The sequence below is a fragment of the Equus asinus genome, chromosome 2 (assembly GCF_041296235.1).
Source record: "Equus asinus isolate D_3611 breed Donkey chromosome 2, EquAss-T2T_v2, whole genome shotgun sequence".
Taxonomy (NCBI): Eukaryota; Metazoa; Chordata; class Mammalia; order Perissodactyla; family Equidae; genus Equus; species Equus asinus.
Window position 1 is genome coordinate 165481073 of NC_091791.1, and position 13078 is coordinate 165494150.

Here is a 13078-nt window from a genome sequence, read left to right on the forward strand (position 1 = left end):
AAGGCTTCTGATACCTTTGATACAATTCCCTAGGAGGACAGTATCTACTTAGTTTGGGATACAGTTAGAAATGACACATGAAATATGAGCAGCTTGGATACATGCATATATTTAATAATCAAACAATTCATCAACAACAAAAAAATTAGAAAAATTCATACGACCTCAGTGCTGTGGAAGAGAACAGGACATCGGAGCAAAAAGATATAGCAACTGACCCAGAAGGCTGCATAATGAGTAAAGCAAAGGCAAATTTGGCTAGGCTAGTATTATACGCTCTTGAAAAGGAGAATGGTTGGAGAAGTACCCACTTTTTTGACTGCTTGGAAACAGGCAGCCTTACTGTATGCTGCATGGAATGGAGGCAAAGAGCTAGGGAAGGGAGAGAGGAGAAGGAGAACAATTAAGAATCCAGGGTGAGCAGATGAAAGGGATTGAGACAGAGTTACAAAGAGATGACTCTAAAGCCTTGTGTTTCCTCTGCAGTCTAAAATAAACCTGTTCTAAGTCTTTAAGTATGTCAGTCAAATTCAGTGATCACATAATGAGTAGCACTAGGCACTAAAGGAATGGTGGAGGGAGAGGTTTACAAAAGTTAGGGGATAACATGGTTCCTACTGTCAAGGAGCTTACAACCTATATGGGGAGACAGATTCCCCATAACTACAAAACATATTTACAAAGTAATATAAATACAAATAAATACACAGATGAATAAACAACATATGAAAGCTAAGGAGTACTGGGTCAATAATTGTGTAGATGTCCCTAGGTCAGTCAAAGAACGCTTTCTGAAGGAAAAATTTTTTGGACTTTCTGAGTATTGTTAGCAGAGAGTAGGGCATGTGCAAAGGCATAGGAGTAGAAGTAAATATGTCATGTCCAGTAAGCCAACTAGCTTGATTAGAGTAGAAAGTCTAAATAGATCTAGTTAAGAAGTGAGTGTGATGAAATAGTGAGGGTCTATTTGGGGTAAGATACTGCAGTGTTAGCTCTGGTCCCTAAAACAAAATGAACAGGGAAGGAATGTTTTCTTTAAGTAATGATAATAAGTGGCCACAGGGCCAGGAACAACTCCACTGCTCTCGAAAGTTTTGTAGTTACTCCAAAAGAGAGAAACTAGCAATGGGATGTTAGAGAAGTATTCAGCATCCTTGAGCAGTTCAACTAGAAGGAAATGCCTTCTGCAAGAACCCTTACAAGTGGCAAGTGAAAAAACTCAAATGAAATTCCTAGGCAAAGGATCTATCATCCAAAGGCCAGCCAGATCCCAGGAATCTCAAGTGCTCAGGCAGAATGTCCTAGACCCTTGTCACTAATTCTTGCTGGGGAGCAGATTGTGAATGCTTATAAAAGAATTTATTTATTTTGAACTACTATGACAATCAACTGTGATTCTAACACGCTAGAAATTAAAATAGGAGGATGAGAAGAGCCCTAATCTATAGGGAATGCTCACGTCCCTGAAGAAGGACAGGTCAGTAAGGGCCCAAATTCTCCCCTGGTCTTTAAGTGGAAAGGCAAAACATCACACCTTGAAAAGAGGCTTTTCTCAGCCAAAGCAAGTAAGACCTCTTTCTTTAAGCCTATTGATCTGAAGCTGTTCCAGGAAGGAAAAAAAGAGTCCAGGCCAGATGTTCAGCAGCAGCCAGAGTTGGACCCTACTTCACGAGAGTTCCGCTGGGAGGTGCTGGATCCCACTGATGTTGAAATACACTGTTGGGGACCAATCTTGATGCCGTTTGCCTGTAAAAGAAAAAAGGCAACAGTTCCCACCTCAATGCTAAATTAAATGGGAGAAAGGAGAGGGATAAAAGGAGAAATCATTAATTACATTTTCTAAAAGCAGATATGACCTTGGCAGGTAACCATGTGCCCTAGATGGACTGTGGTGGAACAATAACCTTGTGACAGTAAAGATGAGATGACCAGCAGTGGTATAAGTATTATAGATGCATAGAAGGGACTTTTATACCCATTTTTAAGGTGACGGTTAAAACTTATGTTTCACAGCTATGTGCAGAACCAGGATGTGAGGTAAGAGTAGGTAAGAGTAGGAGGAAGCAAGAGTTGAAGTAGCATATTAGCATATAATTCTTTTTTGTTTTGCCCCAGAGTTTGCTTTATAGAAATGGCCCTGCTAAGCAATGAAGAATTACACCTCCCTCATGTCCTGGAATAGTAAAAAAACTGAGGTTGAGAAGAAAACCTCTCATACTGTATAAGCCTTTTAGATCACCAACTAATTTCTTTAAGCATTCTGGCTCTCAGACTTGAGAGAAAAACAGAAAATAATGACAGGTTTCTGTGTACCTACATAAAAAAATCAAGTATGAATTGGTATAGCTTCAAATAATACAATGTTAAGGAATGCTTACATTCTAGGGAGCTTCCTATACTGTTTAAGACAAAGCAAAGTTAACTGTCAGCCCCCCGACCCTTTCTCACCTCGTTGTGGACATCAAATAAACCCTGCTGGATCTTCCTATATATTTCTTTGGCTGTGTTAATGAAGGCCTAAAGGAGAAATAAATTATATTATTAGGCTCAAGTTTAGGTAGAGAAAGGAGGAAAGGATACAAATATTATTCCTATTTGGATTTTTGAGGTAAATTAGGAACCATTAGGAGAATGGAGTAAAAACACAGAAGGTCCCCCAAAGTCCCTGTAAAAGCCATTGAGAGTAGCTTCAAACAGAGAAAAGGGATTATAGGGTATTTTGGTACCAACCCAAGATGTTCCTAAGGCTCCTACGTTGGTACCATCTGCAAATAAAACAAACATGCTCTTCCCTCCATTTTTATTGTTACTTTGTTACTGAAGTCAACTCTAGGTTTAGGAATGACTACAGGAGAACTCATCAGACCATCCAACTAAAGTGATTTACAAGGTACAGTGGTGTCTAACCCACACTTACTAATTAACATTACCCAAAGCAAAAGTAAAACCTCAGAAATCATGGTAAAAGAAATGAGACATTTCTCTTCTAGGGAGACACACGGTCACTCTGACCACAAGGCATCCTTTCCTTACCCACGTCTTACAGGAGAATAGAATTCTGAATAAAAGGACAAAGATATGGCGTAATCTCTGAGAAGCTTTCCCTGCTTTTTTCCAAATAGTACCTCTTCAACATTGCAGGCTGTTTTAGCTGAAGTTTCCATGAATATAAGACCGTGCTCCCGAGCAAAGGCCTCTCCTTCTTCTCTCTTCACATCCCTACGGGACTCTAAGTCACTGAAAGAGATTAATTGAAGAGAAAACTAAAAAAAGATCCAAGTGAAAAAAGAAACTCTTGTTCTAAAAGAAACCCATAGCTGTTTCAACTGCCAGTTAATCCATAAAGAATGTAGATCCTACATGATACTCTCTTGTACAGGGTTACTGAAATCTGTAGCCTCTTGGAAAATATTCTTCAGATTCATGACAGCTGCTGCATGGTTGAGGATTATACCTTACTCTATTACAGAGAAAAAGCTTTATAAAGGGTTAGCCAAGCCCTATAGTTACTCAAGGCTTATGCCCTATACTTCTTTTTTAAGAGATCCAGCGAGAGCAAAGGAAAGATGAAAGGAAGATTCCAGTTCTTAGAATGTAGAAAAGCCATAGATGTCCCATCCCACAGTAATGAGTGTCTTCCTCTTTTACTAGAATCAATCCACAAGAAGAGAGAGAGCAAGAAATAAGGAGAACACAGTTGCTTAACTCTCACTATTCTCATTATTAACATGTTATAATAGCAGCTTACCACCAGGGAAATGAAGGATTCAGAGAAAATGATATGGATAAAATTAGGTGACAGAGCCAAGGACTGAGAAAGGGAATAAAGTGGCATGGAAAGACTTTATGAAAGACAGAATAAAAGGCTGCAGGATAACGTAAGGATGGACTGTTTGGTTTTCATTTTTCAAATTGGAAATTTTCATTTGGGAGGTTTCCAGTTTCTCAACCATGAAAAAAAATCAAGGAGTAAGTCCATTAGAGAACCACAAATCTACAAAATGTGTATTTATTATTCTTCAGCAGTGTGAAGACCAGGGGAGAACTATCCAGCTAAATGTCAACACTCCCAAATTTCTACCTCTAGCCCTGATGCTCCTCTGAGCTCCAGATCTGTTTGTTCATTTGTCTGTTCTTTATTTCCACTCTGATGTGTAAAAGGCACCTCAAACTTACATCAAAATGGCACTTGATCTCCCCGACCCTGCACCAACCTGCTTCTGCCCTAGGCTTCCACATGTCACGGCACAAGCCAAAAACCAAGATGTTATTATTAACACCTTTTCCTCCTTCATTCCAAATACACAATCCATGTCAAAGTGAGATACTTCCAAAAGGTACCTTAAAATCATCCTTTTCTCTCTCTCTCCAGTCACTGCCACTGGACTGCTGCCACTGAGACCCCACCTCAACTCCCACTCCCCTCCAGGGTAAACTTTTGAAAACGGATCAAGCCACTTCCCTACCTAAAACTCTTAAATGCTTCCTACTGTAATTAGAATAAAACCCAAACCCCTTACCAAGGCCTGTAAGTCCTACAAGACCTGGCCCCTGCCTACTTTTCCAACTTCATCTTGCACCATTCCCCCTTGACTCAGTCCAACCAGACCGGGTTTCTTTTAACACCATAAACTTGCCAAGCTTCTTCCCAGTTCAAGGCTTTCACGGTTTGTTCCCCCATCTGATACTTTTTGTTTTTTTAATCTTTGCCTACCGAACTCCTACCCATGCAGCAGATTCCAGCTTAAATATCACTCTTAATCAAAAACACAGACCCTATTAGTCTCTTTCACAACACCGTTTTTTTCTTTCACTGCATTTCTCACAATTTGTAACGAGCCATAAATCATTCTATATTTAATATCTATGTCCCTACTAGACTGTAAGCTCCATGGGAGCAGGTGCATGACTCTCTTCACCTTGCACACTCAGGGTCTGGCACAGTGTAGGATACAGTGGGTTGTCCAAAAATTTGTTGAACCAATAAATGAGTACAATTAGTCTGCGGCCACAGTTCTCAAGGCACTCTAGGTACACTCTAGGCAGTACTATGAACTTACAAAGGTGCCACACGATACTTTAAGTTTTTGAGGGAAACATAGCAACACTCAACATCAGACCACCACATGAATTACAAGCTTAAAATAGTTTGCAGTGTTAACATCAGATCACCAGAGATTCCATTCAATATTTGCCTATCTTTGTGAAGCTCAGTTTTTGGCAGTTGCCGTGATAAAAAGCAAGCACTGTGCAAAAATCAATTTGGAAGAGGAAATGAGAGTGGCAGTGTCCAATCTTGATTCCAAAGTTTGAGAAGCTATGCAGTGCCTGACCGGCACATACAGTCACTAGTAAGTAATTCTGGTTATTTAAGAATGAAATAAAAAAATCTTTTTCTTTTATGTTTTTAATTTTTCAAACAGTTACTAAGTTGTTATGACAAAAATACTTGTTCTATTTTTAGATCTAACTATTTAATAACAATACTGTTAGGTATTTCTTTTGGCTTATGAGTGCCATAGAAAATTTACTGAGGATAACAAGTGTTGGTGAGGATGTGGAGAAACTGGAACCCTTGCGCACTGCTGGTAGGAAAGTAAAATGCTGTAGCCGGTATGGAAAACAGTATGGCAGTACTCAAAAAATTAAACATAGAATTACCATAAGATCCAGCAATTCCACTTCTGGGTATATACCCAAAAGAATTGAAAGGAAGAACCCAAACAGATATTAGTATGCCCATGTTGACAGCAGCATTATTCACAATAGCCAAAAGGTAGAAGCAACCCAAGTGTCCATCAATGGATGAATAAACAAAATATGGTAAATACATACAATGGGATACTCTTCAGTCCTTAAAAAGGAAGGAAATTCTGACATATGCTACAATATGGATGAACCTTGAGGACATTATGCTAAATGAAGTAAGTCACAAAAGGACAAATACTGTATGAGTCCACTTATATGAGGTGCCTAGAGTAGTCAAATTCATAGAGACTGAAAGTAGAATGGTGGTTGCTAGCTGATGGGATGGAGAACATGGAGTTAGTGTTTAATGGGGACTGAGTTTCAGTTTGGGAAGATGAAAAAGTTCTGGAGATGGATGATGATGATGGTTGCAGAACAATGTGAATATACTTAATGCCACAACTGTAAACTTAAAAATGGTTAAAATGGTAAATTTCATGTCATGTACATTTTACCACAGTAAAATTCTTTTTTTAACTGAGATACTAAGAGCACTATAAACCAAAAAAGTTTGGGGACCAAGTGATTCAATGTCCACAGAGTACCTAGAGATAACTCCTGGTACTTATTATTTATACAAATAAAATTTTACCTCTTATTTCCAATCAGCATGATAACCATGTTGGAGCTAGAGTGCTGCCGGGCATCCTCTAACCATGAGGTCAGGTGGTTGAAGGTTTCACGCCTACAGCAGAAAAGTTTAGAAAATGGGTCAGAGGCCCATTCAAAATGCCAAAGCAAGTCCAAGGGGAAAAGGGGGAAAGCTATATCTGTAAAGATAAATATTAGAGAGGCTCTTTAGCATTCTTACCAGAATCAGCAGATAGCAAAGAAAAAGATTTCGAGAATATGGGGAAGTCTCTCCCACCCCCCAGATCTGACTCACCTTGTAATGTCGTACACCAGCAGGGCTCCAGCTGCTCCTCTGTAGTAGGAACGGGTGATTGAACGGAAGGATTCTTGCCCAGCCTTTCCCACCAAATGGCAACAAAAATCCCAACAAAACCAGGTTATTTCCAGAGAAATGACTTGGTCACATGCCACTCTAACACAAAGGACTTAATTTTAAAAAAGAACGTCTATTAAGAAAAGAGAATTAAGGAAAGGAAACATGACTGCCCAGGGAGAATCCCAGGTGGGAAACGAATATTTTTCAGTGGGAATCCAATTGATATTTTGGGTGGATTTCAATTCTTCCTGTGAGACTGTCCATCAAATTGCTGAATATTTAGCATCTCTGGTGCCCAGTCACTAAATGTCAGCAGCACCCCACAGTCAGTGTGACAATCAAAGACATTCCCCAATATCCCCTAGGAGAGAACCACAGGAAATAAGACTAGAAACTTAAGAGTATTTTCAATTCCAACATCATGTTGAACACATCACATTAACCTTTCTTTTCTGTTTCTATTCTTTTATCTGTAAAAAGGACAATTATCTTAGAATGCCAATACTCTGTCTAATGGAAGTTTCATTCAATGGATCAATGTAGAAAATTAGTCAGATACAAAGCACTTAAATTGGCATATTCTAATTGACCTTTAGTGTTCCACTAATAAAGGCAGGACTACCAAGATGTCCCTTGTTGAGATCTTGTCATGGCAACTAGGAATAAGGAACAGGGAAAGACGACCAGGGCTCAGGGCAGTTTTCCTAAAAAATCAGCTGTCCACAAGACAGACACTACATTATAGGTAGGAATCTCTTAAAAATTTCAAAATAGAAAACTCCAATATTCTAAAACATGGTATCTCTTTATGATTCAACAAAAATTAGTAGAATTTCAAAACAATTAGTAAAAGAGAGCAGACGAGAACCAGACCAGTTGCAACACAAGTGACTATCTGGCCACGTGGTTCTTCACGTGTGGTTTCATGTGTGTCAACAGAGCAGCGGCTCTCAACTTTCTTATTTCATGATCTAAACATGTCGCACATTACCACTTAAGGAAAAAAAAAAAAAAAAGCCAGCAAGCCAACACTTAGACACATTCATGACCATGACCATATCACTAACTGGCAGCTATTGGGTCTCCTAGCATCAAAACATCTACTTTTGGGGTCTGGCCTGGTGGTGTAGTGGTTAAGTTCACATACTCTGCTTCGGCAGCCTGGGGTTGGCAGGTTCAGATCCCAGGCATGGACCTAGCACCACTCATCAAGCCACACTGTGGCGGCATCTCGCATAAAATAGAGGAAGATTGGCACAGATGTTAGCTCAGGGCCAATCTTCCTCACACACACAAAAAAAAACCCCAACCCATCCATTTTTGGAAATGGGAGAGGTTGAAGTTAAAAAGGCAAAACCTAGCTAATAGCTGTCTTGATACCTATAGGCTTCACTCTTTGTCACTTCCTCAGAATATGTCCTATCGGCCTCTTCAGGCAGCCAAATCTACCTTTGCGGTAATATAAAAACCAGGGGATAGTAAGAGGAGAGTTGTAATACCTAATTGGATTAATACTGACAAAGAACCCCTGGGCCCCACCAATGTAAGGAGAAAGGAACAAGTGGCAGCTCTTCAGAAGCAAGTTGGGACGTTTCAGAGGGATCTGACTAGTGTTACCAATATCCAAGATGTGAAGTGATTCATGTTCCTACAATATGGTGAGAAGAAAAATCTGATCAGAAGGGCAAAAGGCTATTAAAATGCTTGGAAATACAACCAACAAAGTACAGGACAATATCATCCTAGTTAAAAGCACCTGATCAATCAGTCATCCAAAAGTGGTAACAAATCTGGAGAACACCTGAAAAGGACTCTATGCAAAAAGACCATGGAGTAGCAAGTAATGGCTTTTAAGACAGACACCTGCCTGTTTTGGGGGCAGTAGGGGTTGGGGGGAAGAAGGAGGGGAAAGGAGGAAAAAGAAAAAAAGTAAAAATCACTGTGCTCTGCTTGTAGCTATAAGGGCTTCAGCTCTCAGTTCTGAGAAGAAAGAGAATTAAATAATAAGGAAACAAAAAACAGGAAGAGATTTTACGTGAATATTAGGAATTATTTGCTAGCTCCCTTTAACTTAGAATAGAGACTAGGATATTATTTTCCTTAGGGGAAAGAAAGGTACAAACCAAATGAGACAATGCATATGAAGGCAATTTATCAGGAAGAAGCAAAATTACACTAAGTCAGGCTAAATTTTGGCAGTACGACATTTATCAAATTTTAAAATATGCATAACCTTTGACCTAGAATTTCCATTTCCGAACAGGCATTCCACAGAAATTCTCAAACATCTGCATAAAGATGTAGTAAATAAGAACGTTCAGTGAAACTTCAAAATGGTGAAAAACTGGAAACCTAAATTTCCATTAATGAGAGGATAGTTAAATAAATTAGGGTACAGACATTCTATGATTCTGTGCAGTGGTTAAAAGCAATGAGGTAGATTGATATGTACCAACATGGAAAAGCCTCAAGACATGGAAGTCTTAAACCACAGGGAATGTTAAATAAAAAACCTAAGTTACACAGCTAGGACTACTTTACCACAATTCTACACACGTAAAAACTAACAAAAACAAAACTACTACCATATATTTGTATACGTTTAAATGTGTGTGTCTAAATGCAAAGAAAAAGTCTGAAAGCATAAACACTAAATCATTAATAGTGGTTTACTCTGGCAAAGCAGAAACCAAGATTGGGAGGGAGAAGTGGTTTATGTGTGTGAGGGGACATTCAATTTTTACTCCATGCACTTATATTATTTGATTTTATTTTTGCTAGAACTCATATATTACTTGGGTAATTTAAAACAAAAATAAAAAGATATGACATTCAGAATTTTCAACCGTAACAGGTGGAAGTGAAAGCTTCCCTACCTTTTTGCTTTCATCTTTCCCCTACTCTCATTTCCACCATGAGCCCCACCCCCAGAGCCCTTTTCCCCTGCGCCAGCCTTGACTGTTATATTTGAGCTGTGGTCAGGGGCTAACTTATTTTGTCCTTTCTCACCGTATCCCAGATTTGCAGTTTGATTTGTTTTCCATCAATGTTGACCATACGGGCACCAAACTCCACACCTGTCAGCGAAGATCAAGAGAGAGAATATGATTTTCATGAACAATGGCCATGCTGAGTGAGTTGTTCACGCTTTTCCTCAATGTGCTAACAACTCACTCATTCTCTGTCTGCAATCAGTGCCACTAAGCCCATTATCACTGCCTACTTGCTCCAATTAATTCTGTGTTCTTTAAAGTTTCATTTCCCTCCTAGAATTAAAAACAGTGTTCTGTGGCTGGCCCTGTGGCCAGGTGGTTGGGTTCTCACGCTCTGCTTCGATGGCCCAGGGTTTCGTCGGTTCAGATCCTGGGTGGGGACATGGCACGGCTTGTCGGGCCACGCTGGGACAGCGTCCCACGTCCCACAGCAGGAAGGACCCACAACTGAAAAAGTATACAACTGTGTGCTGGGGGGCTTTGGGGAGAAAGAGGAAAAGTAAAATCTTTAAAAGAAAAAACAAAAAAAACCCAGTGTTCTGAGTGATAATGACGTCAGAAATGTAACCAAAAAGCAGGTATGGGGATAAAACTAATTAAGTCAAATAGAAAAGATGAATAAATTTTTAGCAATGTTAATGCTTAAATTTGACTAGGTAATGTTTAGTTTGTAAATTTTTAAAAACATCTAAAAATTTTGAAAATATTTCCCAACATTTTCTCAGAGTCACTCTCGTGTCCTCTATATACAACAGTATTTCTTTTTTGCAATTCTAGAATTTTTTGAGAAAAGAACCTATCTAAGAAATAAGTTCTCAAGAATGATAACTTTCAGATCTTCAATAATTCCCAGAGGTCATCAGAAATAGCCTCCCTCTTAGGAATAGGGAAACATACAGTCTGAACAAAGGTTTTGGTTCACCTGGCATTCATCTTCTTTCAAGGCAATGCCATGACAAAACTGAAAAATCGAAGATCACTTGCATTAAAAATCGTGATAAAAAATCAGACAATTCACCTTATTTTCTTTTCTTTATACAGTACTTGAGGAATTCTGATTTCCAAGTAAGAAAAAGCACTAATCTAGCTTCCAATAAAGGACTGATATGTGCCTATTCAGTGACCCCATGCACAATATATCCGGAATCTCTCTCTCAACTCTGAGGTGCTATAGTCAATAAGAAATATATGAAAATTGTTTCTTACTATTTTAGGCTGCTTCATCAAGAAGAGTGATACCCTACTAAAAAAAGTCACTAAATTTTTTCTTTTTTCTGGACAACAGGAATAGAATTTCAATGGGGAACAATTAAAAAATAAAATTTTTGATTCCTTTTCTGCAACTTCCTCTAGTTACACACTCAGAGACCATTATATTTTGCGTCTATTTTCTATACAACTGCCTGTTTATCTTGGTACAGAAGGCTGAATTCAGAAAGAAACGCGGCCTATATCGGACACCGGGGAAAACTTGATTGATGTTTCATTCATCTGCTTTAAAACTTCTCATTTGTTCCCATTACCTTCGGGTGTTTCAAAACTTGGCAACTTTTTATTCTCTAGCTTTATTTTTTGCCACTCTTCACTTCAAACTTCACACTCCAGCCATATTAAACTACTTTCAGTTTTCCAAAGGTAGCCTGGTCTCTGCCATTCCCAAGCCTTGCACATGTTTATTGCGTTTTGCTCTGATCACTTTTCCCTCCTCTCTACACTTTTGCCTGGATAACGCCTGCTCATTCTTCAATTTTCAGCCTTTCTTGAGAGAGGTGGAAGCCTTCCCTTCCCTCTTGCAATAGGAATTTACTCGTCAGGATCTGCTCCCAGCCACACCTCCTACACCGGAAGACTGTAAATTACTGAAGGGCAGGCACAATGTTTGCCTGGTTCAGCACTGTATCATTAGCACCTATCACAGTGTGGGTGTTCACATGGTATGCATTTACAAACACATTTTCCTATTGATGCTATCCTCTAAATCCTTTTCTAACCCCATTAGTTATTTGTCTCTGAATAAGTCCTGTGGGAGCAGTAGTAGCTTCAGATTTCCATAAAGTAGGACTTTGAAGTGACAATACAGTAAGAATGTAAACTAGCGATTTTGTTCAGAAATTGCATCTGCATGGCAAGAAGGCTAGTTTTATATACGTAGAATCTTTATTTGGGCTGGGGTTATGGAGATTATAGGGAAGAAGTTGCTAACGCCCCAGCAGGCCATGCCTTGACACAAATGCGAGGGACATGTTTATATTTACCAGGATCACCAGTGCTTTTGGAACTCCACCATACTCTCTTTCTTTAAAAGGAAAGTTGTTAGTTTCATCTACCCTTTAATTCTAAGTCTGGGATGGCTCTTCAATTGGCTTCTTCCTCTCCAACACATAAAAAAATCCATGTATTGGTGATTACTTTGAAAAACGTGAGGTTAGCACTAATTTACCGCAAAGCGAGGTTTTGAATAAGTAGTTATGCTTTCGTGGGATTTCCCATAAAGACACAAATGGCATTTGGGGAAAAAAGGTCCTACGGCAGCTGATCCATACCTCACACTCACCTCTAAAGCGACCTTTCAATTATTTACTCCCCATTACACTACTCCCCATGTATTAGCATTTGATTAACCACTCTTCATTTAACATAACTTTGGACTAGTTTAAAAGTAGGGAGAGGTAACTTTTTACTTCAAACACTGAAAGCTGCTAACTTTCCAGTTTACCTAGTTAGATTTTATTATCTGTTCTGGGACAGGTAGACGCACTTACCTATTGTGAGGTCGTGGACAGGCTGGAACCGCTTGTCTGTAAACTGCAGAAGGAGACATGACTTCCCCACACCTGAAAGAGGAGGGCGAGCGTTCCAGGAGTCACGCGGCCGATCAAACAGTCTGCCACTCCGGCCGTCCCGGACTGGGGAAGGGGAGCCCCGAGCCCCGCCCCCGCCAGCCCCGCCCCGCCCCCGCCCGCTCTTCTCGAAATCGCCCAGCCCACTAAATGAGCCCCGCCCCCACAGCCCAATTTGGGAGCTTCGGATCCCCGCCCCAGCCTTGAGGGCAGCCGCCCGCGGGTTACCTGTGTCCCCGATGATGATGTACTTGAAGAGATAAGCATAAGTCATGGTCCCGTTTCCTCTGGATTCCGGGTCCGCCCGACTTCTACGGCCACTTACCTCCGGCCTCTCTAGCCACGCAATCTACCGATCTCCGGCCCCTCTAGTCCAGATCACGTCTCTATTGCTCTCCCCCGAAATCGTTTCTTGGTCAGAGCGACCGTAATACCGAGACGCAGCCTGCAGGGACTCCTTTAACACTTCTACGTGCCATGATACCACCAAGCTCCAGGGGGCGATAGCTAGCCTTTCCGTCCGCTCGGCCTTCCCGGGCCTGACTCGC

At 40.2% G+C, this 13078-nt stretch overlaps 1 protein-coding gene across 1 annotated transcript; it reads right to left on the reverse strand.

Annotated features, from left to right (window-relative positions):
- Positions 1-83: 83 nt before the first annotated feature.
- RAB2B (RAB2B, member RAS oncogene family) lies at positions 84-12894 on the reverse strand. The gene is made up of 8 exons (XM_014844430.3): positions 12759-12894; positions 12453-12524; positions 9707-9774; positions 6635-6717; positions 6341-6433; positions 3126-3237; positions 2449-2517; positions 84-1746 (listed from the first exon to the last, which is right to left on the reverse strand). Exons 1-8 carry the CDS (start codon positions 12802-12804, stop codon positions 1639-1641), a joined length of 651 nt encoding a protein of 216 aa, XP_014699916.1. The 5' UTR covers positions 12805-12894; the 3' UTR covers positions 84-1638.
- Positions 12895-13078: the final 184 nt, after the last annotated feature.